Source organism: Anabrus simplex, chromosome 3 (genome assembly GCF_040414725.1).
Source record: "Anabrus simplex isolate iqAnaSimp1 chromosome 3, ASM4041472v1, whole genome shotgun sequence".
In the NCBI taxonomy this organism is placed as follows: domain Eukaryota; kingdom Metazoa; phylum Arthropoda; class Insecta; order Orthoptera; family Tettigoniidae; genus Anabrus; species Anabrus simplex.
In genome coordinates this window covers 398142476-398170381 of record NC_090267.1, presented here as the reverse complement: position 1 = coordinate 398170381, position 27906 = coordinate 398142476, and the positions used below count along the sequence as shown (strand labels likewise).

Genomic DNA, 27906 nt, shown 5'->3' with positions numbered 1-27906 from the left:
CATTAAATTGAACCGGAACGTTAACGACGATTCGCACACGTTCTTCCCGTTACCGGACGCGTACCGATCACAATATTTGCACTATACAGATGCAAATTACATATATGGGTTTGGAAATATCGATAGTAACTATCGTCTTAGTTATATTCAATCCTGTGCCACAACCGCACTATGGCATTCTGCATCATCATACATGATCTTATATATATATAGCAAAGGTAATTGCTTTGTTGTTACTGTATAATGCACTTTCGTAATTGCATTATAATCACTTGCATTTAGGTAATGTATTCTCATGAAATAACGTTTCAGCTTTCACAAAAATACGTATACTTGTTCGATTAAAAATCGTCACTCTAAAAGTTACTTTCATACAACACTGGCTGAATATAAGGAACACGATCCGCACGGTTATCAACTTCAAGACAGAGTGAGCTTCCCATCTCCAGAAGCTGCTATGTTCACCAAACTTCCGGTAATAGTAATATCATCGGGGATTTCACTGATGCGATGACGCCATGGCTCGGCCGCTCACTCGGCAAAGCGCTGACTCAATAGAAATATATTACTTACATAATTAGTTCAGAATTAAGTACTGTAATTGTCTACGGGTAGTTTTAAATGTCTAACTTGCTTATATTTCATATCAAAAACGTGGAGTATGACTTTATAACAGATTGCCTAATAAAATCAAGAGTAGTGCAGCACTGTAAATCTCGAAGTTGGTAAGTCTGACTTCATTTGTTCTGTAGATCCCTTCATTCCGCAATATCGCTTCCAGGGCTGTGATTGGTCTTTTTTAGAATCGGCCGCTCTCAACCGCTCTCGTAAATTCCCTGATTGAATCATACGGAATACCCGAGATGTTCGCTGTTGCTATGAAAGATAAGAAGTTATTTCTGAAGCCACGTGCTGCTGAGATACTGCATTACGCAACTTCTATATTGCGCCATGACTCCTTCTTGTATTAAATGCACAATATTACACCATATTACATAATTACTATTTGGGGCATATATGATGTGGCACAGTATAATGAGAATTAAATTCAATTTGCTCACTAAAAGCTAGTTCCCAGCCACAGGTCCAAATTGACACACAACACACTTCACAAAGTAGCATCATTAGAAAAAAAGTTGAGGTATACTACACATTAACCAGGTTTAATCTGGGATAGATGGACTCGCCTAATTCTCTTAGCGACGAGATCACTCACCAACACAGATACTGGAGACAGAAACTGTAATACAATACAGGGGCTTTGATACCTAGGAGCAAGCTTAGCTGAAAGCTTATTGATGGCCTTACTGATGGGGTAACACTTGACAAAGACTTGATCTCCAACTTTCAACCTTGTTGATTTTACACATTCCTGACCTCATATGATACGGACAAATTCTTCCTGGCTTCATTCCAAATCTTTTGAACATCATTGGGTTTAGACAGATCAGGCAGAAGATCTTCAATACAAAGCATGTTGGACAATGGAGAATATGGTGTATAGCAAAACATGAGAGACATAGGCGTCTTACCGTGTGATTCATGAGAAGCAGAGTTGAATGTATGGGCCAACCAATGTAGGCAAGAGTCCCACTTGGATTGATTATTATGATGATTCGCAATCAGGGCAGCTTTCAGATTTCTATTCATCCTCTTGGCGTAAGATGGGTTTGGATAGTACATAGTGGTCGTAACGTGCGAGATGCACAACTCAAACATAGACCTCTTAAACAAATGGCTAATGAAGGCACTGGCATTGTCAGAAACTAGAAACTTCAGAGGAACAAATGATGTAAAAATGGAATTAAAACAGCTGATAGATGTTGGAGAGTTAGTAGATCTAGTGGGAAAGATCCAGCAAAACCGAGAGAACACATCGATACACACAAAAATGTGTGTGTGTTTCCCAACGAAGACCTAGGGAGAGGGCCCACAAAGTCCATAGGGCGAGAGGCTTGCGAAGATGACAATAATCCAACACGGTTGTTCAGGTTAGGTTTACTAATCGCACAAGATTTACAAGATTTAACCATAATTCTGATATCGTTGTCCGTCTTCTTCCAGATGAAGAACTGTCTGATTTTCTGCCTAGTTTTGAAAGTACCCAAATGACCGCCAATAGGAGAAGAGTGATAATATTTAAATATGACCGGCACAGGGACCGTAGGGACAACAATTTTGAAATTATGGTCATTCCGACCTTTACAACAAAGAGCATCTTTAACTAGGGAGTAAGCTTTTACCTCGGTTCCTTCATTAATTTGATCAATGATCTCTTTCAATTCTGGATCTGATTTTTGATTATCCCCAAATTCTTGGTACAGTAAATGAAGATCCGAAAGGATGGCACTAATGCCAGCAACATTAACTTCATCAAGTTTTTCAACATTAGATTTTACATTGGCACCATAATCTCCATCAAACATTCTACTCAAACTGTCAGTGATGACATTTTCCAAACCCCTGATATGTCTAACGTTGAAACTAAAAGATGAAATTCGAAGTGCCCACCTAGTGATTCTACCAGTTCTTTTGGGGTGATTTAGTACCCAAGAAAGAGCTTAATTATCAGTTTCGAGGTCAAAATTTACATCTTCGATGAAGGGCCTAAACTTCTCAAGGGCAAGCAATACAGCAAGACATTCCAACTCGTAAATAGAGTATTTATTTTCTGGGCTGCTGAGAATCCTCGATACATAGAGGAGCACACCAGCTATAGCTTTCCCTGAGGCATCTGTTTGCACGATGAAATGCTTATTGAAATTTGGAATCGTCTATACTAGAGCATGTTTCAGAGTTCCAAAAGCTTCTTGCTGAGGGCGACCCCAGGAGAACTTGACATCTTTACGTCTGAGGCAGTTAAGAGGAGCGGCAATTTCAGCAAAATTTGGAATGAACTTGCGGAAGAAGTTCACCATGCCCACAAAGCATGCGATACCTTTGACATCCTTAGGGGGTTAGAAATCTGTGATAGCCTGGGTCCTAGAGCGGTCGATGGAGATCCCATCGGAGGAAACCATATGCTGAAAGAAAGATATACTTGGCTTAGCGAATGAATTTGAATTTAATATCCGAAAGGATCGAATCTAACAGCCTGGTAAGAACAGCTAACCACATGACAACCCAAAGGGTAACTGTAAGTATTCATAAAGATTCCAGTGTGTGATGAAAGCTGTAAGGGGAATAGATGACTTAGACAATGGCACCGGATAGTAGGCCTGATTGAGGTCCAATACAGTAAAGAATCATGCTCCCAAGAACCACCCAAAACAAGTGTGCAAGTCCGGCAAGGGGATGGATTGCAAAAAGATCTTGCAATTCAGTGCAAGATAATCTATGATAGCCCTGAACCCACCAGAGGGTTTAAGTACGAGGAATACCGGAGAGGCATAAGGAGAGGTTGACGATCTTATGACTCCTTCTTGCAACATTTGGTCGATAATTTTTTGAGTTCAAGCATGCAGGGAGGTGAAATGCGGTAAGGGGGACATCTAATCAGTTGGTTATCGGACAGCTCAATCTGATACTCTAAAACATCAATTACACCTAAGTTACTGGTGAATACGTCAGGGAATTGATTACAGAGAGCACGGACTTGATTAGCCTTCTCATTACTTAAATGATTATGGTCCAATTGATCAATTTCACTCATTTCTTCCAGTACCGAGACACCCACACAAGCAACTTTAAAGGCACTCAGTGGAACATCAATCAAAGTAAACTGTGAATTTGGGGAAAATTTAAAGAAGAGTTTTCTAGCTTGAAGATTCAAAACTAATTCGGTCTTTGACAAGAAGTCGGTAGTCAAAATCATATTGCAAGAGAGGTTAGGTGCTACCAGGCATGTGATCCTCCAGGTAAAATTTCCTGTTCTCAATTTTACTTTCACATTCCCCAAAATTTCCAAGATATTACTATTAGCAGTGACACATTTTACACCGACATGTTGTAAGTTGGGCAGTTTACAAGAAGACTTCAGTTTAGAACACCGCACAGAATCGATCAAACACACCACACTACCCGAATCGATTAACACTAGCAACGATTCATTGTTTACTTCAACCTTCGTAAAGGTACTCTGGGAAACATTAACAGAAATCTTATTGCACCCATGAGGACAGATAAGCTTTTCAAAACCAACAGAATTTTCAAGGTTAGAAAATTTACCCATTTTTTGTTAACTTTTAGTCATTGACCTCTATTTTGAAGAGAGAAGGGACAATTATTCTTAAGATGTTGCCTTGAGCCACACATACAGCAACAGCCACTAGAGTTATGTTTAACTGCAGTGCAAGCATTCCTCAAATGGCTTTTTTGAACCACAGTTAAAACATTTTTTTAACATTCGCATCTTTATGTGTTTGAGAAGGAATGGGATTCACAGATTTGACAGGAAGGGGTAGGCTAACAGGTCTGGATGCATCTCCTTGCTTAAATCCTCAGCAAATGAACACGCTACTTGCAGTTCATGAAAACTTGCCGGGCACCTACTCAAAGAGAGATATGACCGGTATGAGGGAGAGATCCCTTTAAAAATCCTTGCCACCATTTCTTCTTCAGGGACAGATATTTTGAACACTTTGCAATAGAATCTGAGGTCCAGGATATAGGCAGGTAAGTTTTCATGTAGGAACTTAGTCCTAAAACAGTGCAGTATTAGGCTCTGGAGAGCTAATGAAGGGATGAATTTATTAAGTACTAACTCATGAAATTCATCAACTTTAAGATTCAGTTAAATAGCCTCTGAAATCTTTCTTTTCAAAATGCCCTCACAATGGGAGAAAAGAGCCCAAAAGATACCCATATCGTCAGTTGAGTACACCTTACCAGACTCTTTCATTTCTACCAAAAAATCTTAGGACCGGGCAAGTTGGCTGTGCGGTTAAGGACACGCAGTGGGTTCGAATCCCACTGTCAGCAGCTCTGAAGATGGTTTTTCGTGGTTTCTCATTTTCATGCCGGCAAATGCTGGGGCTGTTCCTTACTTAAGGCCACAGCTGCTTCCGTCCAACTCCTAGGCCTTTCCTATCCAGTCGTCGCCATAAGACCTATCTATGCCAGTGCGACGTAAAAGCACTAGGAAAAAACTTACAAATAACATATCCTGAGTCCACGCACATTTCGCTCCTGTAAAGCAAGGTTGGCCTGAAAACAGAAAGATGTAAAGATAGTCTCACCTGGGAGCTGACTTCTTTCTTACAGAATACTATTGATCGCAACTGCAAGCACACTGCATTAGCTTTACTTACCTTGATTCTATCTCACTATATTATCATCCTGGGAGAACACACATCCTAAATACTTGAATTATCGGCCTGTTCCAGCTTTGTATCACCAATCCAATATTCAATTCCCTTGGATTTCTTACCTACTGACATCAATTTAGTCTTAATACCAATATAAATGATCCGTTATTGGACATTATAAATTTTCCAGCTAACTCATTCCTGGTTGCCAGCACTTCGCCCCAGTGTGTTAATTTGAGCTAATCAGTTGGTGAATAGCACACTTACCAAGATGCATGGTAATGAGACTTTGTCTCATAGTGCATTGGTACTGCTGGTGGCTCCAAGTAGCTTATGCAGTGGTTTCCACGCTATGCATTAGCCATGCGCCTTGGTAGGTGTGCTATTTACCAACTGATGAGCCCAACTTAGCACACTGGGGCGAAATGCTGGCAACCAGGAATGTGTTCGCTGGAAAAATTATAATGTCAAATTACGGTCTGTTTAAATTGATATTATAAATTTACTCATTCAGGACAAATATTTCAGGTTCCCTATGGGAATCAACATCTATATCATCTGATGGCCAGGCAGGCATCAGTTTTTTTGTAATGAGACAAAGTCTGTCATAACGCATTGGCACTGCCGGTGGCTCCAAGTAGCCTACGCAGTGGCCTCCACGATATGCACTAGCCATGCATCTTGGTAGGTGTGCTATTTACCAACTGATGAGCCCAACTTAGCATACTCTGGGGGAAAACACTGGCAACCAGGAATGAGTTAGCTGGAAAATTGATAATGTCCAATAAGGGACCATTTATATTGGTATTTTAAATTTACTCATTCGGGAAAAATATTTCAGGTTCCCTTTGGGAATCAACATCTATATTATCAATTTAGTCTTCGAAAGGCTAATTTTCATACCATACTCATTGCACCTATTTTCAAGTTCCAAGATATATAGACTGCAGGCTTTCGGCACAATCTGCCATTAAGACCAAGTCGTCAGCGTAGGCCAGATTGCTTAGTACATTTCCACCTTACTGAATTCCTCCCTGCCACTTTATACCTTTCAGCAGATGATCCATATAAACCACGAACAGCAAAGGTGAAAGTTTACAGTCTTGTCTAACCCCTGTAAGTACCCTAAACCAAGAACTCATTCTACCACCAATTATCACTGCAGCCAATTGTCAACAGAAATGCCTTTGATTGATATTATTAATCTACCCTTAACCCTCAAATGGTTAAACGACGATGCATCGCCCTTTTTGCTGTAGTAAGTAGAACACAGCAAGTTTCCAAACATATCACTACACGACCTCCACAACAACAATAACTCCAACACGAATACAGACGAGAGAGGTGTCGCCACCAACGGCTCCTAATCAAAATTTAAACTCAAGTCTTGCAGTCTGTCATAAAACTTACTGAACTATATCAATGGTTGGATTACATAGTACAAAAAAAAGTTTTCTCGACAAGGGTTTTCACCACGAAACAATATGACATATATCAGCCATAGAATAATCTCGAAGATCACTTCATGCAACTAAACTAACACAGATACAGAAGCACAAGAACCATATAGAGGATTGAAGAAGGAACTCCACGCAACACAAACTCAAATTTTAACAAGTGTTTTAACATATATATACCATACTTTAGTGTGTTTAACTTATTAAGTGTTTTATACTGTGCCTTATGTATTTTAATATGTTTAATGTACTCATGTCCAATGTATACTCAATAGGTTTCAGATCACTGTAGCCTTCATTACCACTTTGATCACAGATATTTTAACCTCACGTAGACAAACACTACTGTAATATATTTTGTTTTCATCCCCATTAGACATCCGGATGATCTAACATAATAACATCTATGTGATATTGTCTAATGGCTGTAATATAATTATGTATTAGCTGATGATGGTCATGGAAGGCCGAACCCGGTACTAATGTAAATCCATTTACAATAAATAAGTATTGATAGGTGGTACACATTTCTTGTCTGTACACTGAATCCAATCAATACTGAAAATGAAACTTATAAATTATAATTCTATTTTATTTGACGATTCACTTTCCCATAGTGGAAGCTATATCTACAGTAGAGGCGTCATGCTCCAAGGAGATTGTAAACGAAACAGCTGGGACAGATGACACCATACAAGTGGATCAGTGACTGAAGCCAGTGATAACGTGGAAGTAAACATACTGACCGAAATGTTGTCGACTCCAGCACACCCAAGCACATTAAAACTACAATGAATGACTGTAAATATCACTTACTAATGTTCAAGAAACTAATATAAGACCTTGTACGAAACAGTATGGAGTGGCGCCTCATATCGGTATTTGTTGGAATCAGTTCTAACATATAGGTAACTACAGCACTAGCTGCAGTTACCAGTCGTTGCGCAGATAACTGTGAAGAAGCCGATAACTGTTGTCTCGGAAACTCATTTTAAATGTATCACCATTTTAAGTCACTGGTAAGTACGCATCTACAGGTAACTGTCATTCCAGAAACCAGCCATAGGTCTAATGCAAGAACTTCTAAGACACTCTTTCCAAGTCATATGAACCGACCCTGAGTGAGCTTCTGAATGCCCATTTTATGGGTACATGTATGGTCAGGAGAGAAGGAGAAGCTGAATGAATGAATGAATGAATGAATGAATAAACAAATAAATAAATCATCAACAATGTTCTGCAAAATCATATTCCAAAAATTAATTTGATTTGCAAAACGTTCTCTGGTTGTCTCATTACAAGAAAGAAATCAAACACAAATTGAATATAACCACTTCAAAACCAAGCCAATACCACTTAAAAGAGGCATTTTGCAGGGATCTCCTTTATCTCCAGCATTATACCATCTTGCAACGGATCATATTTAGAAGAACTCAGCAAGGAACCTGTGGCAACAGAATATGAATTTTCTGTAACACCTGAGCTTAAGCCGTTAACTGTCTTAGGCTTCACGGATGATTCTGTCATCTTCGGCAAAAATAAACAATCTGCCCTCAAACGTGCATGAATGGGAATTCAAGGATTCAATGAGATCGGTTTGATTATTAACCTGTCCAAGTCAGTATGTATAAATATTGTCCAAGGTAAGCTCATTGGTGAAGATATCACAACTTATAGAGGAGACGTTGAGAGTATCTCTCTGAGAGAATCAATCAAATATTTGGGAGTGAACTTTTGAGAGTTTTATCACATTCAACTCTCAAGCTTCAATAATCTGAAAAACAAGTTAGAATCTCTGTCATCCTCACCTCTTTTACAAACTAATAAAAAATTCTGTATTCTAAGTACCTCAATTTGTCCATCTCTTATTTACCAGTTCCAAACAATTCGTTCTGAGAATATTCCTGTAAAATTCCTCAAAGATTCAGATAAAATGATCAGGTGCACATTGAAAGAAATCTTACAAGTTTCCACTGATATGCCGGACACCATGCTATACAGTCCTAGGAAATTCAGGGGACTAGGGCTATTCTGTTTGTGTTGGGAGGTTGCTTTTCAGCACATTAATGCCCTTTCATTCCAGAGATTCTTACATACTAAATACAAGAAAACCAAAAGAAAAAAGCCACAACTATTTGAAAAGGCTTCTTGAATTGAATTGAATAAAACGGGTGGTTTTTTTAGAGCCCTGGAGAGTAAGAACTAAGTTGAGAGAAGTTTAGTTTGGTAAGTGGTGCGATCTCCCATAGAAAAGGAAAAGAGTTATCCTTTCTCTTTAACACCTCCAGCCAGTCGTCTTTGAGTCAGCTTGGAGTGCGGATGTGCTGAGTGGAGCGCGGAACAATGGGCAATATGTTGACACAGTACAGGATGGCGATTGGTAGCTGGAACTGTAAAAAGGGAAGCAGAATGGAGACAAGAATGGAGCTGAAGGGTGAAAAAAGGAGGATGGTGGCTACTCTACTGGTGGCAGCGGTGGTGATGGTGCTGTTGATAATAGGATTGGAAGTTAATCCTGGCCCAGGTCCAGTGGGTTCCATTGGATGGGAGAAATTCGAAGCGATAAGAGAGATGATAAGAGAGGCTTGTCAGGCGGAGCAAATAAAAGAAATGTTCCGAGAGCTATCCAAGGAGTTTATGGACCTAAAGCTGAGTATTAAGGAAGACGTAAAGAAGATATTAGAAGAGGAATGATGTAATAAAGATGAGTTGGACTTGTTGAAACAGAAAGTAAGAAGTTTGGAGCGGGATCTGAGAGAAACTAAGAGATTAGTAGAGAGGGGTGTGCAAGAAAGTGTGAGAGAGAATATTTTTATATATGGTGTCCAAGAAGAGGAAAAAGAGTCAAAAGTGGAACTAGTATACAAGGTGGTGGAAGTGGTCCAGAATAGGATGAAGATCAACTTTAGTGAAGTTGATATAGACGATGTGCATCGTGTGGGGAAAGTTAACGGAAGGAGACCCATCAGAGTGAAATTATTATCCACGTTGATGGCTGACATTGTGATAAGAAAAACAAGCAATTTAAAAGGAGAGAAAGTGTGGATAAGAAGGGAGATAAACAGGGAAGCCATCGAAGAGAACAGGATCCTGAACAGACATTTAAGAGACGCAAAAAAACAAGGCCTTAAAGCATATATAAGAGGGCAACAATTGGTGGTTGGAGACGGCAGATGGAATTGTATATGGGGGTGGGCCAGTTAAAAAAACTTGATGAGGACCACCAACAGCAGCAGAAGGAGTCCTGGACGGCAGAGGGAGCAGCAAGGAAGGGCATTAGGAGAAGTGGCAGTGACGTAGAGGAGAGTGATATTACGGAAGTGAGCAAAGTCCACATCATATCAGGTGCACAAAGCAGAGAACTGCTGAACAGCAGTGCCAGCAACCAGATGGTCGGGAATGCAGAGACTTTGAAGAGTCAGCGCAACGTAGAGGTGGAGGAAGTAAGTAACGTGTCACGAGTGGTGCGGAGTGAAGTGAAAAGTGCGAATGAAGATAATAGGAAGCAGGGTAAAGATTCATCCTCCCCGAGTAAAAGGAATACAGAAAGTAAAATGGAGAGAAGACAGGTGCTAAATAAGGAAAGATCATTAAGTTTGAAGGATTTATGGGGAAAGAAAAAAGGCGTAGGTACGGAGAAAGGGAAGGAGGACGAGAGAAAGGAAGAAGAGGAGAGAGAGGGAGAAGACTTGCAAGGAAGAGGGGGAATAAATAACTAGATATGACAATAGGGTTTTGGAATATTGAGGGGTTGATGGGGAAGCTGGGGAATAAAGAAATAGAGAAATTAGTAAAGGAGTTTGAGATCATTGCCCCAGTAGAGACTTGGTTAGGGAAAGGGGTAGAAATAGAATGGGATGGGTATAGCATACCTGCCCAGTATTCCGTTTTTTCCGTAAAATGTACGGATTTTGAGTGTGTTTTACGGTTGTATGGATGAACAACGTTATTGTACGGATTTTGAATATCCGCGCTTATTTTCGCTTTCTGTGGTCTAATCGGATTTGTTTGACTTTCGATAGTAGCTGGTAATACGAGATGCATTGTTTGAAATTTGACTGGTAAATGTATCGATAATCATATTATCGATTATCACCGTGCTTTTGTCACCTGTTCGACCTCAACTGCTACTTCATTCAGTGAGATGTTCCCAAACAAGTAGCAGGCTGCGATTTTGAAGATAAAAGTAGAAGGCTGTGAATGTATATAAAGCAACTTTAGTAACTGCGTCATGCTTCATATCAGCTGAAAGGCTTTGTTTGTGTGCGTGTGTAACATTGGCGGTAGTTCTCAAACTCGTTGAATTGTATGACGAATTTGTAAGTGATTTAGCATTTTTAGTGGTGTTTGTACCGAGTTACTAACACGATATCTTCAGTCTTTTCGTGAGGCTTATTCTGCTTAATTTCCTTGTTTTATACGTTCACGGAAATTATTCCCAGCGTTAAGTGAAAACAGATGAGTACTCATCGAGATATAACTTCGTATATTTAATTTCAGGGTTGATCATAACATATACACTAAAGCCTAGATGCATCATTTTTCAGGGGACAGGGGGAAAATGACGACGGATGCGGGAAAATTATAAATACGGGCAACCTGAAAAATAGGGGGTAAGCAAAATAATAAAGTACGGGTACTGTATTGGGACATTATTCATTATGTAAATATTATTATTATATGAACAGCAATAATAGCGCGTGGTCTCCGGAGCTGGCTGCAGGTCTTTCGAGTTGTCGCGTGATAGGCGATCTACGCGCATATGAAAATGCGTCCCTACTTAAGATGAATTCTAATGTTTAATTGGGCAAACAGACAGCCCCGAACTGTTGGAATTAACCAAGAAAAGTTAAAATCCTCGACCCATTCGAGACCCCTTGAACCAAAGCCCAACACGTGTTAACCATTTAGCTCATACCATACATAACCGTGTCAAAATATTGCAACCATGATATGCGCCTACGAGATGAAAATAAAAAGCGTGACTTTTAGGCCGTTTCATTTCACTTTTCTTTACACATTTTGTAATAATTGAAAACCTTTAAGATCAGTTCTCTTATTGCAAATTAAAGATACACGTGGATATTACGGTGATAACCTGTATTTAGGAAAAGATTCCGTAGACCCTTTGCGAGCGATAGGTTAGTTACCCAACACGGCGCAGCTCAGCTCAGACGATGTTACGGAGGTTAGAAATTCAACGCGGCGCGTCTCGAACGATGTCACAGCGGCTTGTGTGAAGCTGCCAACTTAGGAACTTGTCACCGGTTGGTGGGACGGAGAACTGAAACTACAGTGTGTTTGGAAATGTAAATTTTATTTGTCTGAAGGATTTAATTTTTTGCAACTCTGGACTCTACTGGAATTTTATGTAACGGCAAGAAATATTGAACTGTATGAACATTGCAACATACAAAAGTGTTTTGAAGTGATTTTTTTATAAAGGTAGTTTTTATGTAATCTGATGTAAAATTTATAAGGTGATTTATTTTGGAGCATCCTGTACCTGTACTGCAAGCGTGGTTTCCTATGATGAAATTTTGGTGTTGTAATCGTAATGTTCCAGAACTTGTGCAATTGCTAACGATGTTAAAATGACCATATATGGTCACGAGATTTTCTAGTGGCAAAAAGGTCCAGGAATCTAGGGTAAGTTTGATCTTATTGGTTGATTGTAATCGGGCCATATCCGGTCTTCCTACCGGCTTGGGAAAAATGATGCGTGAGCTCGGTGTCATTTTCCATCCGACCGCCCTCGCGAGCGTTCGCGCTCGAGGGCTACCCTCGGGAACTCTTGCCTTTCCGAAGTAAGTGTTATTTCAGTGTTTTTGCAATGTTATTCTCAATGTTTTCTGGTTTCGTTTCATTTAGTTTAATTCCTTTTGTGTTTCATTATTTTTTTGCTTAATGTCATTTTAAAAGTTTAATTTAATGTGTCCGAGTTTACCCTAGGTTCCAATTGCCGTACTTTCAATTCTTTCATCCATTAAATACTTGCGCTTTAAACTATACCTTTAATGTAGCATCACCTTCATTGTTAAATCAAGTTTTATGTTAAGTTACTTAAGTATGTCTTGTTTCCGTGTCGTGGAACTGTATTTTGTAAAACTTTCTTGTCATTTTTAATATAGTTGAGCTAGAGGGTGTTTCTTGTAAGTCTTTTCTCCCCCATAACGTCTTACGTTCCATGTACCTCGATAAGGGCTTCCCGCAGCTTCTCATCCTGTCTTAGTTGTCATTTTTAGGCCTGTAAGTGTTCCCTGTATTTGGTTTATATGAATTCTCCGCCACTGCGTCATTTTCCTATCTCATTATCATTATTATTTCTATATTATTATTATCTCATTATTAAGTATTATATTATTTATTACTGGTATTATTTTATTATATTATTGTTATTATTATTATTATGGTAACCGTAATTGTCCCGAACAGTACGTTGATTAGTAGTGTTGTGACTTTATGCAGGACAGAATGTGGTGTCGTGTCTTTGTGCCTAACAGAGTGTGGAACTGACCTCCAACATTCATAAACATTTTATATGTTTTTATGGCTGATGATGACCTAGACTAAGGTCGAAACCGGTCCCATTTAAATAGAAATGTGATTGCTACGTTTCTTTCCTTTGAGTATTGAATAGGTTGAACCTCCTTTCCAGTTATTTAATTTTTAACATCAATAATTTCAATACGGAACAATGAAATTTTTATCTTTAAAAGTTACAGAACTAGTTACAAGACTAGGCTATGAGGAAAGATCATTGGTCTGGCTTGCTTAGGTCCGGCTTGTAACAAGACTATTGGGCAGAGGGCAACAAAGCGGCCAACAGGCCTCTAGCATCCCACACACTCCACAAGGTACGACGCGATTAATCACCCTGCGAGTAATTAAAACGAATCTGGTGTACTGCTCGATTTTCTCTGTTTTCAATGAAGTTGGCAGCCCTAGCCACACTATACCAACACCGAAAATGGTGACAAATTTGAGTTTTACGCTGTCTACGTTTTAATTCTTGTAAATAAGAATAGTTGTAGGGCTCGGTTAGTGGGTCGAGGAGTAGTGTTGGCACCAAGAGGGTCGTAGTGAGGTTGCGCGAGAATAACCTGCGCACAGCACTCCAGCCAACAAGACTAGCACCTCTGAATCGCTCGTACATTCTCGCGTAACAGTTTACCGCTGTTATATGCTAAGAGTATTGAGCAATCCCTCTAAATTAAAAAAAAAAAAGTTGCGTATATTTTTCTTACGTGTGATCGATCATTGCGGGAAAATTGTGACCGAGGACAAATAATTTTTCGACCATCGATGCGATAAAACGATAGTTCGAGAAATGATAGATGCGGGGAAATTTAACATTGGTTTATATGGAACATTTTTTGGACCGAATAAATTCAACGATGTATACGGGAAAACGACAGTTCCGGGAACGATGCATCGAGGTTCTACTGTATTTGACTTGTATTAGTATTGTTTATAATCCCCCCCTGCCGTCCATTTTCATTATGGCTCAAGACTGGTACGCATGTGCGTGTTGTTTAAAATTTTCCGCTTAAGGATCTTCTGGATTTCTCTTTTGGAAAGTTGGCAGGTATGGTATAGAGTAGTCAACGTCACAAAGAAAAAAATGGGGAGGATGGGAAGAAACCCTGGTGGTATAACTGTTTTAATAAAAAATGAGATAGTAAGGAGAGTAGAGAGAATACATAATGAGGTAGAAGGGGTGGTGTGGTTTAGAATTAAAATGGGAAGTGAAGAGAAGGAGGCAATTTGTCTAGCTCTATTGTACAATCATCCTAAGGATTCAGTATATGCAAAAAAAAATTTTTTTTTGAAGAACTGATTGAAGAAATAAACAGAATTAAAGGTTTATTTGTGGAAGATGGAATGATATTAATAGGAGATTGGAATGCAAGAGTGAGTAATAGGGTACCGGATTATGGGAGGGAGGATACCGAAGTGAGAGGGTACAGAAGAAGCAGTAAAGACAAAGATATAAATAGTTATGGTGTAAAGTTGCTAGAGCTAAGTGCTATAGAAAAATTATATATCTTAAACGGATGCATGAAGGGAGACAGTAAGGGAGAATTGACATTCATCATATCGAAGGGAGGGAGTGTGGTAGATATAGGAGTAAGCACGGAAACAGCTTTAAGGAAAATAATTTTTGAGGTGGTAGAATGTGGGACAACAGATCACATGCCCATTAGGATAAAATTAAGAGATGATAATGGTGAAGTGAAAAGAGGGGTAGGAAAAAGGGTGAGGTATAAGGAGGGATGGAAGTATATTTGGAATGAAACTACGATTAGAAATTGAGATTAGAGTTAAGTGAGAGGGGAGATAGTATAAGGGTAGAATGTGAAAGGGCGCTGGAAGAAGGGGACATAGATAAAGTTATAAAAATAATAGTACTCCCAGTATGGAAGGTGGGAAAAAAAGTGAAGATAAGAGAAGAGGGAGACAAAAACAGAGCCATGGGGTGGTTTGATGAAGACTGTAAGAGGGAACATGATGTAGTTATGTTAGCTATAACAGAGTTTAAGAAAGGAGGGAAACAAGAAAAAAAGGGAGGAATATTGTAAATTAAGAAGAGATTACAAGAAGTTACTGAACTAGAAAAGGAAATGCTGGAAAGAGGCAGAAGCGGAAAGAGTGAACAGATATTGCAAAGAGAAAAGATTTGAGAGGATTTGGGAAACTATAAATAAGCTAAAGAGAACTAGGCCTGCGGGGAAGGGAACAAGCATAGAGGAAACCAAGTGGGTTGGTTATTTTACAGGTCTTTTCGGTGGGAGGAGAGACTGACATGGGGACATGGGCAATACTTATATTCTAAGAGAATTACAAGTAGGAGTACAGCTACTAGATGGGGAGATAACAAAACAGGAAGTAATTAGTGTCTTAAGTAAAGTAAAAATGAAAGCAGCGGGTGGGGCGAACGGTTTTACTAACAGAGTATGGAAGGAAGTAGGGACAAATGAATCGATGTTGAAGGTGTTGGTTAAATTTTTCAACAAGATATGGGAAACGGCGAAATTTCCTAGCGAATGGAGAAAAGGAGTATTATGTCCTATATACAAGAATAAAGGGAGTCGAAGTGATCCAAACAATTACAGAGGAATAACACTCCTTGACCCGCTGTCGAAGGTATATACAGGAATTCTAGCCAATAGGATTAGAAATTGGGCAGAGAAGTATGGAAGGATATCGGAGTATCAAAACGGGTTTAGAAAAGAGAGAAGTACGGTGGATAATTATGGATTTTGGATACCTTAATTACGAAGTATGTCATGATAGCAGGGATGAGATTATACGTAGCAGCAATTTAGAGAAAGCCTTCGATGCAGTGAATAGGGAGGCATTATTTACTAGATTAAGGGACATGGGGTTATCGAAGAAAATGAGGATGGCAATAGAAGGAATATATGAGGAAGTAATGATGATTAAATTACAGGGGGGTGAATTGAGTAAGGGTATTGAATCGAAGAGGGTAGTGAGACAAGGCTGTAAGCTGTCACCGATATTGTTTTTGTTGTTTATAAATAAGATATTAGACAGACATGGAACCGAGGGCTGTCAATGTCCTTGGATAGGGAAACAGAAGATACCGAGACTGCTATTTGCGGGCGATTTATTGATCTTGGCATTAACAGCAAGTGGATTGAAAAAAGGGCGAGTATTTAGGAGTAATAATTAGTAGCAACGGAACCTGGAAGGATCAGATCAAAAGAGCCAAACTTAAAGGGAGGGGAGCACTTGCAGTAGTGGGGGTATTAGAAAATAAATTCCCGGATGTTAATTCAGAGAATGGTATTCCAGTCAATGGTTAAAGGAAAAAATTTATATGGGGTAGAAGTGTGGGAATTGGAGGAGAATAGAAATGAATTAAATCGGGTGGTGGCAAAATTTAGTAAGATTATGATGGGGGTTCCAGACTGTACTGCTAATGTGGGGACGAGATTAGTATGTAAAGAATTGATAGACATTACTATAGCAAAGAGGGTGATGAAGTATTGGATGAGATTGGAAGAAGGAAAGGGAGGAGACTTATTACAAGAGGTGTATAGGTTCCAGAAAAGTATGGAGAACAAAGAATACTGGGTGAATAAGTGCAAAAATAAATTACGAAAGCTAGGGTTAGGAGATTAAGGGTGTGAGAGATGGGGAGAGAGGAAAGAATGGGTATGGAGAAGGGTGAAAAAGAGAATGGCTGATATAGAAAGACAGAGTTTAATAATGGAATGCAGGGAAAGAGACTCACTATCAGTATTAAACAAATTGGTGGAAACTATGAACCCGAGAACCGAATTTGAGGGTAGGAGGGGTAAAAGAGGTTTATACTGGTGGGTTATGGGAGTTCCAAAAAATAGAGGATGGATAGGTCGAGAAAATAAGGATAGATGTATTTTATGTGGGGAGGGATGGTCGGACCTGCATATATTTACTCAATGTAGTGCGTTAGAAGAGATGAAAAAGAAAGTGTTGAGTAAGAAAGAGATAGAAAAAGTAGAAAAGGGTTATAAGATGATGTCATGGCTATGCAGAGAATGGGAAAGAGGAACAAATATATCAAAATATTTAAATTTGGTTAGAGGTAGATTTTTAATGAAATTAAGGGAATGATACTTAGAATGGTGTTTCAGAAGAATGGAAGGAAACATGTAGGCAAAAATGGTGGATTATATAATAATGTAAAAAAAATAAGACGATAACTGAATATACTGGAAAAAAATGTATTGTTAAAAAAATTGTAGATATTGAAAGAAGATTGTATTACGTTGTCGAATGTGTGATGTTTCAGTTAATGTAGTGACAAAAAAGGGATGTAGATATTATTATTAAGAAGAGAGTTGAAATAGTTAGATAGGGACGAGGATGAGTTGAAAAAGTGTTATAAATGTGTAATTAGTAGTGGTTGTTTAGAATAAGAGACGTAAATAAGATGAAAGAGGAACTGTAGAACTGTTGGCAAGTTCAGTGTTGCTGAAAGGTGTTTAAAATATTAATTCTAGGACATAGGGTTAAAAATAAGTAAGCAATGTGTTAACTATAATGGATAAGTTACTATAAGGTGGATGAAAAGGTGAAGTGAGAAGAGAGATGGGTAGATTTGGAAGAGGGAGGGGAGGGGTTGTAAGAGGTTGAAGGATGGGATGAAACAGACCCGTCTCTAGGTGAAGATAATAATGGAATTGGTAATGTAAAGAAATGTGCAATAGTGAGTGGTTTTTTAGACTAAGAGATGTAAATAAGAGAAAAGAACTGTGATGAGTAAGAGAACTGTTGAACTGTTGGCAAGTTCGGTGTTAAAAAAAAAAAAAGTGTAAAAGAGTAACACTAGGACATAGTGGATGGAAATAAACAAGCAGGGTGTAAAAGACAGTGGATAAATTACAAAAAGGTAGATAAACAGTTATGTTGAAATTGGTAATGTAAAGAAAAGTTCAAGTAATTAGTTGTTTTTTTAGACTAAGAGACATAAATAAGATGAAGAATCGATGAGGAATAAGGAAACTGTAGAACTGTTGACAAGTTCAGTATTGTTAAATGGTGTATAAAATATTAACTCTAGGACATAGTGTTGAAAATATAATGGATAAGTTACTATTAGGAGATGAATAGATGTAAGTGAGGAAGAGAGAGGGAAAGATTTGGAAGAGGGAGGGAGGGGGGATATAAGGTGGAAGGATGGGGTGCGAAAGACCCATCCTAAGGTGAGAAAAACAGGCATGTCCGCACATAGATATAATGGAGAGTCAAAGATGGGAGCAGGCAATGTGATGTAAGACGACTCAGATTAGTAGGCGGGACAGTAGATAAGAGCGTGACGAGTCGCATGGCGGTCTGATATCCACCTCTGTGATTCGCCACGCAAAGAATGGGAGGGAAGCACATTACCTACGAGGTTTAGGTGGAGATGACATCTGAGCCACGGGTGTGGCTGATAGCGGTATCGTGGGCGGAAGGGGGTCCCTCATTACCAGGGGATACTGCGAACAGCCAGTTGTCTCTTTTTTTCCTTTTGTTAGTTAGTTGTAGTTAGTAGAATATTAGTTTTAGGAAGGGTGGCGCAGCTCATGGTCTGGAACTCCGCCTGTGCAGCGACACCAAATTAGTAGAGTATGTAATTAAGTAGTTCTAAGAGATAGATAGTAGATATTGTTTGTTTAGTGAAGGGTGGCGCAGCCCATGGTCTGGTGATCCGCCTGGGCGACGCCACCAAATTAATACCAATATAATTGGTCCGTTATTGGACATTACAAATTTTCCAGCTAACTCATTCCTGGCTGCCTGGTATTATAGATTTGCTCATTCAGGACAGGTATTTCAGATTCCCTATGGGAGTCAACATCTATATCATCTGATGGCCAGGCGGGCATCGATTTTTAGTTGTGAGACGGGGTCTCTTGGTGCATTGGCGCTGCCGGTGGCTCCAGTTGGCCTGCGCAATGGCCTCCATGGTATGCACTAGCCAGCGTATTGGTGGGTGTGCTAGGTGCCAACTGATGAGCCCACCCTGGCGCACGAGGGCGGAGCGCTGGCAGCCAGGAATGAGTTAGCTGGAAAATTTGTAATGTCCAATAACGGACCAATTATATTGGTATTATAGATTTGCTCATTCAGGACAGGTATTTCAGATTCCCTATGGGAGTCAACATCTATATCATCTGATGGCCAGGCGGGCATCGATTTTTAGTTGGCTCCAGTTGGCCTGCGCAGTGGCCTCCATGGTATGCACTAGCCAGCGTATTGGTGGGTGTGCTAGGTGCCGACTGATGAGCCCACCCTTGCGCACGAGGGCGGAGCGCTGGCAGCCAGGAATGAGTTAGCTGGAAAATTTGTAATGTCCAATAACGGACCAATTATATTGGTATTATAGATTTGTTCATTCAGGACAGGTATTTCAGATTCCCTATGGGAGTCAACATCTATATCAGCCACCAAATTAGTTAGAATATGTAGTTTTAAGAGACATATAGTAGATATTGTTTGTTTAAATTTTTGTTTCTGTATGTTTCGCTGTCTTTATTGCCTGTAAGCCGATGGTATATACTAGGGTGGGCAATAAAGAGATTATTATTATTATTATTATTATTATTATTATTATTATTATTATTATTATTATTATTATTATTATATAAGAAATAATAGTCAAACATTTACATTAATCAAATTATAATTAAAAAAAAAAAAACTCCTCCAGCCAATCAGTGGGTTAGTCCACTTTCAAGGATTATCTTGCAGCAAATGGCGTGATGTCTTGAAAATGACAGGTAACGTAGCGGCTGTACGAGTTATTCCAGGCAGGACCCTGGACACTAACCGTTATTGGCACTGCCACAACGAGGTAGAAACTCTTGCCCACGTCCTTGGCTACTGCTCGCATGGAGAAGCTACACGAAATACTAGGCACTATAAAATATGATCTGTCGTTGCTCAAGCATTAAGGGCCTCAGGCTTTACAGTCTTCGAGGTGGTTCACGGTCTTTCTATTACAGGCAGCACCTGTCGAATTGACATGATAGCCCTCAAAAGACCACCAAAAGGGCTTTATAATAGATCCAACGATCAGATTCGAGACGTCCAAAACACAACCTAATGGGATACATGAGGAAAAGGAAACAACATATGAGCCAACCATCCCATTAGTTGGCGCTAGAGGAACCAATCCTCTCTTTTTTCGTTCAGTTCTGCAAATCATTTAACCTCAGTCAGGCGTTAATAAAAGAAACTGCAGTGACTGCCTTGAAATATTCCATCCAAATCCTGAAGAACCATATCTCCCAAACTTTTTAATACAACAACATACAGTATGCCAACTGTACTAACTAACTCTCACTTACTTTTAATATTCATATTGTCTTTCTGTCTACTTTGTCCTCAGGGGCAATCTCCAGTTGGTGAAAGTATAAAAAAAACATTAATTAATTAATTATAGAATTAGAAATTTGAGACTCCTATTTCCTGTCCGAGATGATGCATAGATTTCTGTGAAGAACATTCTAATATTCCTCCAGTCCAGTCATATTGTGTTTTTATCTCGGGTTTTTTTTTCTGTTTAAACACAATGCTTTCTCTTACGAATTCAGTTTTCTTAATCTGAAAACAATCTTTCATACAGTACGAGGGGGTACAAAAAAAACGGAATTATTTTTTAAAAGCTATATATTTTCAATTTTTTACAAAACAACCTTATCCCCTTCAAAATATTCTCCATTACAACTGATATATTTGTCCCACCGGTGCTTTCGCTGTTCGAAACATTTTTTGTAGTTATCTTTAGAAATGGCTGACAGCTCACCCTCGTTTTTTTTCTTGACCTCTTCAATGTTGTCAAATCGGTATCCTATCGTGCCCCTTTTCATGCGCGGGAATAAGAAAAAGTCGCACGGAGTCAGGTCAGGCGTGGGGCAGCGGAACCATGCCATTTTTAGCCAAAAACTGCCTAACAGAGATGGCTATGTGTGCGGGTGCGTTGTCATGGTGGACGAACCAGTCTCCTGTCTGCCACAAATTGGGTCTTTTTTTATGAACACTGTTGCACAATCTTCTTAAAACTTCCCAATTAATGGTTTGCACATTGTTCACTTAAACTTGCCATCATAAAATATGAAACAAGAACATAACAGCGCTAGCAAAAACAATCACTGCAGATGAACAGAACTGAACTGAACTGGCAATGAGTTGTGCTATACACGCCTAGCAGCAGAAATGCGTACTGCGCAAGCTTCGCCCGCAGTGATGTTATTCTGGTTATATTTTGGTACCCCATCATACTATATCCCTGTGTGGAATTGTCTCTCGACGGAATTTCTCTAAAACTCACCTGCACACCTCCCTATCTTACATGAACATTTTCTTTTATAGTGTTAATATTTCAGTACATTGCAAGAAAATTCACTTCATTAACACACTATAATTAAAAACACTGCACGCTGGTAAGCTCTATTAATACAAACTGTAAGTTATAATTTAATAATTATTCAGAATTTTTAACAGCAGATTGCAGACTGAGTTATTGTAACACAGCAGCTAGCTGTGGTTTGCCTGCAGATGTGGGAATTGTAATTTATTATAGCAGGTACTGGTGTGACTTTGGCCCAGCTCAGGCTTCATTCTACAACAGAAAAAGGCAACTCCTATTAAGGAAATAATATGCTCTATTACTCTTGAAAAATGTCTTTGCAATATTTCATTTTCTCTTTTTCTTTATCATGTATTAATTTCATTAAATGATTTTGATTTGAACTTGTCACTTCTATATTTTCCAGGTAAAGATCGCCTTCTTGGGGATATGCTGTGTTTGGGTGGAGCCATCTTATTTTCTGTTATAACAGTTGCTGAAGAATATACTGTGAAAACATTTGATTGGGTTGAGTACCTCGGCATGGTGGGCTTGTTTGGAAGTGTGTTCAATGGATTACAGTTGTAAGTTCTAAATCTTAATTTTACATCATTTCATTTCATTGACTTACATTTTTAGCTAGATGTTCTCAGGTTTATTAGGCAATATCAGAATTGGGAGCAGTGGCATCTCTGTTATGTGATTTAGGGGATAAGGGGGGATGAACGTTGCTCACGTCCGCAGGATTTACCTCCTCATTGCCCTGCACGTGTCCCCTGGGTGGTGCTAAACGAGCAACAGCAATAGGCAGCCAGTCTATCCTAGGATCTCCTAGCTATCAAATTATGTCAAAGACACCATGTGGAAACAGCTCTTCTCAGAGCTCTTTAACAAGAAACATTGGTCCCACTATTCGTATTTTCCAACTCAATATAGAAAGTATCAGCAGAGCAAAGTATGATTACCTCTCAAAAATACTCAGAGAGAACAACATAGATGTTGTTGTCCTTCAAGAGACGCATGTTGCTAATGAAGAACAACTCCGTACTAGAGGTCGTATTGCTGGGTACAAGGCACTAGGAGCAACCTACCATGAAGCATATGGAGTGGCCACATATGTCCGTAATGACATCAAAGAAGCTGAGCTACTATCTCAAAGCACAGAAGAAAATGTCCATCAGGTTGTCGTCCAACTGAATAATGTCTCGATCATCAACATCTACAAACCACCATGCATTTTATGGCCTCAGTATTGTACCATTACGTTACGATTGACGTCAGTTTACATGAATATACATCGGAAGAAAAATGGCGCAGATCAGCTTCAAGCGTTAAGAATGCACGGAATAACTTTTTGTGACAAGTTGACCGCAATTAGGAGACAGTGCCTGGCGAGATGGAAAGGAAACTCTATGAGAAATGAACCATTATACGTAAAAAAAAATTGAAAAACGGTCTATTATTATCTACTTTGGCAAGAAGAGTTTTCGTCGTAAACGGACTGTGAATTGCGATTACTTGACCAGAAGATTAGCTGACATAATCAATATAACCATAATAGGAGCCATATGAAGGAAGAATCCAGAAACAAACTACTGGAAAATACATAAAAACGGCAGGGAAACACGCATAATAGATTTCAAATACTGTACGGAAGAAGAGGTGTTGGGATACGGCATTCGTAAATAAGGCCTACACTGACTTAATAAACGGCCAAATTTTCATCAAATTATACGTATTGCCCATTGATAAGATTTAAAGAACATTATTCAGACAACATAAAAAAAAAACCAAGGAAGAGCCAGTTTATGAAAATAAAATTGAATCTGAGCAGTATCTTTAGAGGAAAAGAAATATATATACAGTTAGAGAAAGTACTTGGAAAAGCTTTATATACTGAAAATTAAGATGTATTCTATCAATTTAATATTGTCTTTTCGTTGCATGGAAATTGGACACGAAATGGAGCTAGCCTAAAGCGATGGAGGGAGGCTGACCAGATCATCGTAAGCTCAAGCCTGAAGACCTAGAGATCCAGCATGACGTGATCCAGTGCAAGGCTAGGCGTTCCGAGATGCCGTGACGAGGAAGAAGAAAGCAGAGTCGGACATAACATGGCCAGAGATAAGTAACGTTCTAAGAAATTTAACTATAAAGTATTTCATTTGGTGTAGTATAATTGTAGGAATGCTGAAATGCCAAAGATATGACCTGTTTGTGCCATTGTGTGAATTCTAAGGCATATGCCGGAGAAAATAACCACAGATACGTATTATTTATGTGTAGTAATATACTGCCGTGCTCAAAGGTTTGATCTGAGGTTAATGTGAGCAGTATCGGGAAGAGAATTGATGTTTTTGAACCTATATGCTTAGGGAAACGGAGTATTCAAGCTAGGCGAGGCTGAGATATGAAAGTGAAGTGCAGTATAATAATAATAAACCTAGGCTACCCAATGACCAGATTGAATAACGAGGCCGATATCGTCTACATTTACGATGAGTTGAAATAAACAGTAGCAGCTTGCGGTGTTTTGAGTAGATATTAAGGTAAAAGAAATGTTTTACTGCGACGTGGTAGACATTACGAAGAAGCTGAGTAGAAATGTTGTTGTATGCGGAGGAATCGCAGTAATTAAATGCAGAAACGATAATATGTTGTTGGAGATTTGAGATGTTGAATAAGTATTGTGAAAGTAAATGATTGAAGGAAATAGGTGCGAATTTATGCTTAGCTACAGTTATGTTGCGATTGAAAATGAGGCAAGCAGTGAAATTAAGGCCTAGATACGTGAATATATTAAGTGTAGCAGTGATATTAAATGGTCTATTGGTCGAACTTATTTGGAATATGGAGATAAATTGATCGTAATTTACATGTATTTTGAAATGCATATAGAATAGAGATATAGTCGCCTAGTAATATATTTGTCTCACATAATGAATATACAGCATTGGAGCACGCGTTAACCTGAAAATGGTAAAATTAGTAGGCAGTAGAAGGAGTAATTTTAATTGAAAATACACATGATAATTAATTGGTCGGTACGATTCTGACAGGTCATGACGGTTGAAGAACATGGCGATGGCACTCGTAAATAGATATTTAATTTTATTTTTGGCACACATTTTTAATATATATAAGGATGTTGGAATTTATATTTATGGTTAGGATTAATTTCTTTTAGATACTTAAAATGGCATTTTGAAGCCATCATTGGAAAGAGTTACTTATCTCATGCCATAAACAAGTCAATACGCAAATTCCCAAACCAATTCCAAAGAGTAGTGCAAATAGACCTAAAGGAAAGAAAGACCACTCCCTCCTTTAATAAAGAGTAAATCCTAGTTGTCCCCATATTGAAATAAAATGATGAAGTGTGGTCACGCAACAAAATAATAATTGCCCAGATGAATTAAAGATACCTGCCCAATTTTAATTATGTCAATTCGTCAATTTTAGTTGTCAAGAAAAATAATATGTGATTTTTTGAGTTTACTTTCCTCTATTACCAAAGATGGATCATTATTTTGTTAATTATAATATTGGCATGCTAATAAATTAGTTTTAAGTTTATTCTAGCGTTTATTTTCAAAGGTAGAGATAGGAAGATTAGTTGTAAGGATACATTTAGGTTGATTTTTCGGAGTCATGATATTTAAAGGCTTATATTAATTCTACGGTAGGATTTCGGAGTAAATGAGTAACACATTGAACTATACACCCTCTTCAACGGAACTTGCGAAGGTAAATAGTATTGTTGAATATATATAGATGTTTTTACCCTGAGATATCGACTTAATATGGACATGCAACCACCGCGTTTGATTGGTATATCCATCCCCGATTTCGCATAGTTAATTAGCAACATGTAAGTGGAAATATTGCACGGGCAACATCATATTAAATTAATACTACAACTTGGGGTGAAGTATGAGGAAGTACAGCGCGATGGTGATACCTATATTTTTATCAGTCCAACCTGGACCTTGGTAAGAATTAGGACTACGAGGCCACCAATAGGTTGCATTAAATTTGTTGCCCATACATGGGGCAAAGTGAAGAGAAAAACACTGTTGCCGCAGGTTGCATTAAATATGGCGGCCCGAACGTGAGGCAAGTTTGAAGAGGTCGGATGAATAATTAGATTCTGGATATACAGAAATTTGATAACTTGATTATGGAGTGAATCTTGAGGATGAGATATGGATGTTAGGCTTGGACATATGTCATATGATGCCGTAGCGTCGAGCAAGTCTGAAAAGAAGGACGAATTGAGGAATGAGAATGGTTTCAAGAGAAAGATACCGGGGTTGTTGAATTAAATCTTGGACCACAGTCATGAAATTTATTCGAAGAAGGAGACGATGCCTGATAGTTTATGAACTTAGGTATGGCATGCGACGCAGAATGGATTGATAGCCATGAAGATTAAGGAAGAGAGGGCTTAACTAATGGAGAAATTTATATTTTTGGATGGAGAAGAAGAAGGTAGCAAGAAATTTGATGCGGAGTCTCGCAATATTTGACAGTCTCGTGGAAGGAGAAAGTCTACTGTATGTATATTTAGGTTACTTTAAGGAATTTGATGCATGAGTGATGATGAGGGAAGAGTTTTATAACGCAAGTTTCATATTATTGATTTTATATATATATGATTAGGTGGATACGACATAAATATAATTAAAATTGGGCAGGTATCTTTAATTCATCTGGGCAATTATTATTTTGTTGCGTGACCACACTTCATCATTTTATTTCAGTATGGGGACAACTAGGATTTACTCTTTATTAAAGGAGGGAGTGGTCTTTCTTTCCTTTAGGTCTATTTGCACTACTCTTTGGAATTGGTTTGGGAATTTGCGTATTGACTTGTTTATGGCATGAGATAAGTAACTCTTTCCAATGATGGCTTCAAAATGCCATTTTAAGTATCTAAAAGAAATTAATCCTAACCATAAATATAAATTCCAACATCCTTATATATATTAAAAATGTGTGCCAAAAATAAAATTAAATATCTATTTACGAGTGCCATCGCCATGTTCTTCAACCGTCATGACTTGTCAGAATCGTACCGACCAATTAATTATCATGTGTATTTTCAATTAAAATTACTCCTTCTACTGCCTACTAATTTTACCATTTTCAGGTTAACGCGTGCTCCAATGCTGTATATTCATTATGTGAGACAAATATATTACTAGGCGACTATATCTCTATTCTATATGCATTTCAAAATACATGTAAATTACGATCAATTTATCTCCATATTCCAAATAAGTTCGACCAATAGACCATTTAATATCACTGCTACACTTAATATATTCACTATCTAGGCCTTAATTTCACTGCTTGCCTCATTTTCAATCGCAACATAACTGTAGCTAAGCATAAATTCGCACCTATTTCCTTCAATCATTTACTTTCACAATACTTATTCAACATCTCAAATCTCCAACAACATATTATCGTTTCTGCATTTAATTACTGCGATTCCTCCGCATACAACAACATTTCTACTCAGCTTCTTCGTAATGTCTACCACGTCGCAGTAAAACATTTCTTTTACCTTAATATCTACTCAAAACACCGTAAGCTGCTACTGTTTATTTCAACTCATCGTAAATGTAGACGATATCGGCCTCGTTATTCAATCTGGTCATTGGGTAGCCTAGGTTTATTATTATTATACTGCACTTCACTTTCATATCTCAGCCTCGCCTAGCTTGAATACTCCGTTTCCCTAAGCATACAGGTTCAAAAACATCAATTCTCTTCCCGATACTGCTCACATTAACCTCAGATCAAACCTTTGAGCACGGCAGTATATTACTACACATAAATAATACGTATCTGTGGTTATTTTCTCCGGCATATGCCTTAGAATTCACACAATGGCACAAACAGGTCATATCTTTGGCATTTCAGCATTCCTACAATTTTACTACACCAAATGAAATACTTTATAGTTAAATTTCTTAGAACGTTACTTATCTCTGGCCATGTTATGTCCGACTCTGCTTTCTTCTTCCTCGTCACGGCATCTCGGAACGCCTAGCCTTGCACTGGATCACGTCATGCTGGATCTCTAGGTCTTCAGGCTTGAGCTTACGATGATCCGGTCAGCCTCCCTCCATCGCTTTAGGCTAGCTCCATTTCGTGTCCAATTTCCATGCAACGAAAAGACAATATTAAATTGATAGAATACATCTTAATTTTCAGTATATAAAGCTTTTCCAAGTACTTTCTCTAACTGTATATATATTTCTTTTCCTCTAAAGATACTGCTCAGATTCAATTTTATTTTCATAAACTGGCTCTTCCTTGGTTTTTTTTATGTTGTCTGCATAATGTT

The 27906-nt window shown here is 38.6% G+C and overlaps 1 protein-coding gene across 2 annotated transcripts in view; it reads left to right on the top strand.

Annotated features, from left to right (window-relative positions):
• The window catches only part of LOC136867368 (solute carrier family 35 member F2), a 234006-nt gene that overhangs the window by 116313 nt on the left and 89787 nt on the right, over positions 1 to 27906 (top strand). For both annotated transcript variants that reach the window (XR_010859672.2, XM_067144546.2), the window contains exon 5: positions 21976 to 22132. Coding sequence is in view for 1 of the 2 variants with exons in the window: in XM_067144546.2 (XP_067000647.2) it covers positions 21976 to 22132 (157 nt within the window). In the remaining variant the exon portion in view is untranslated. The remainder of the gene's footprint in view (positions 1 to 21975; positions 22133 to 27906) is intronic.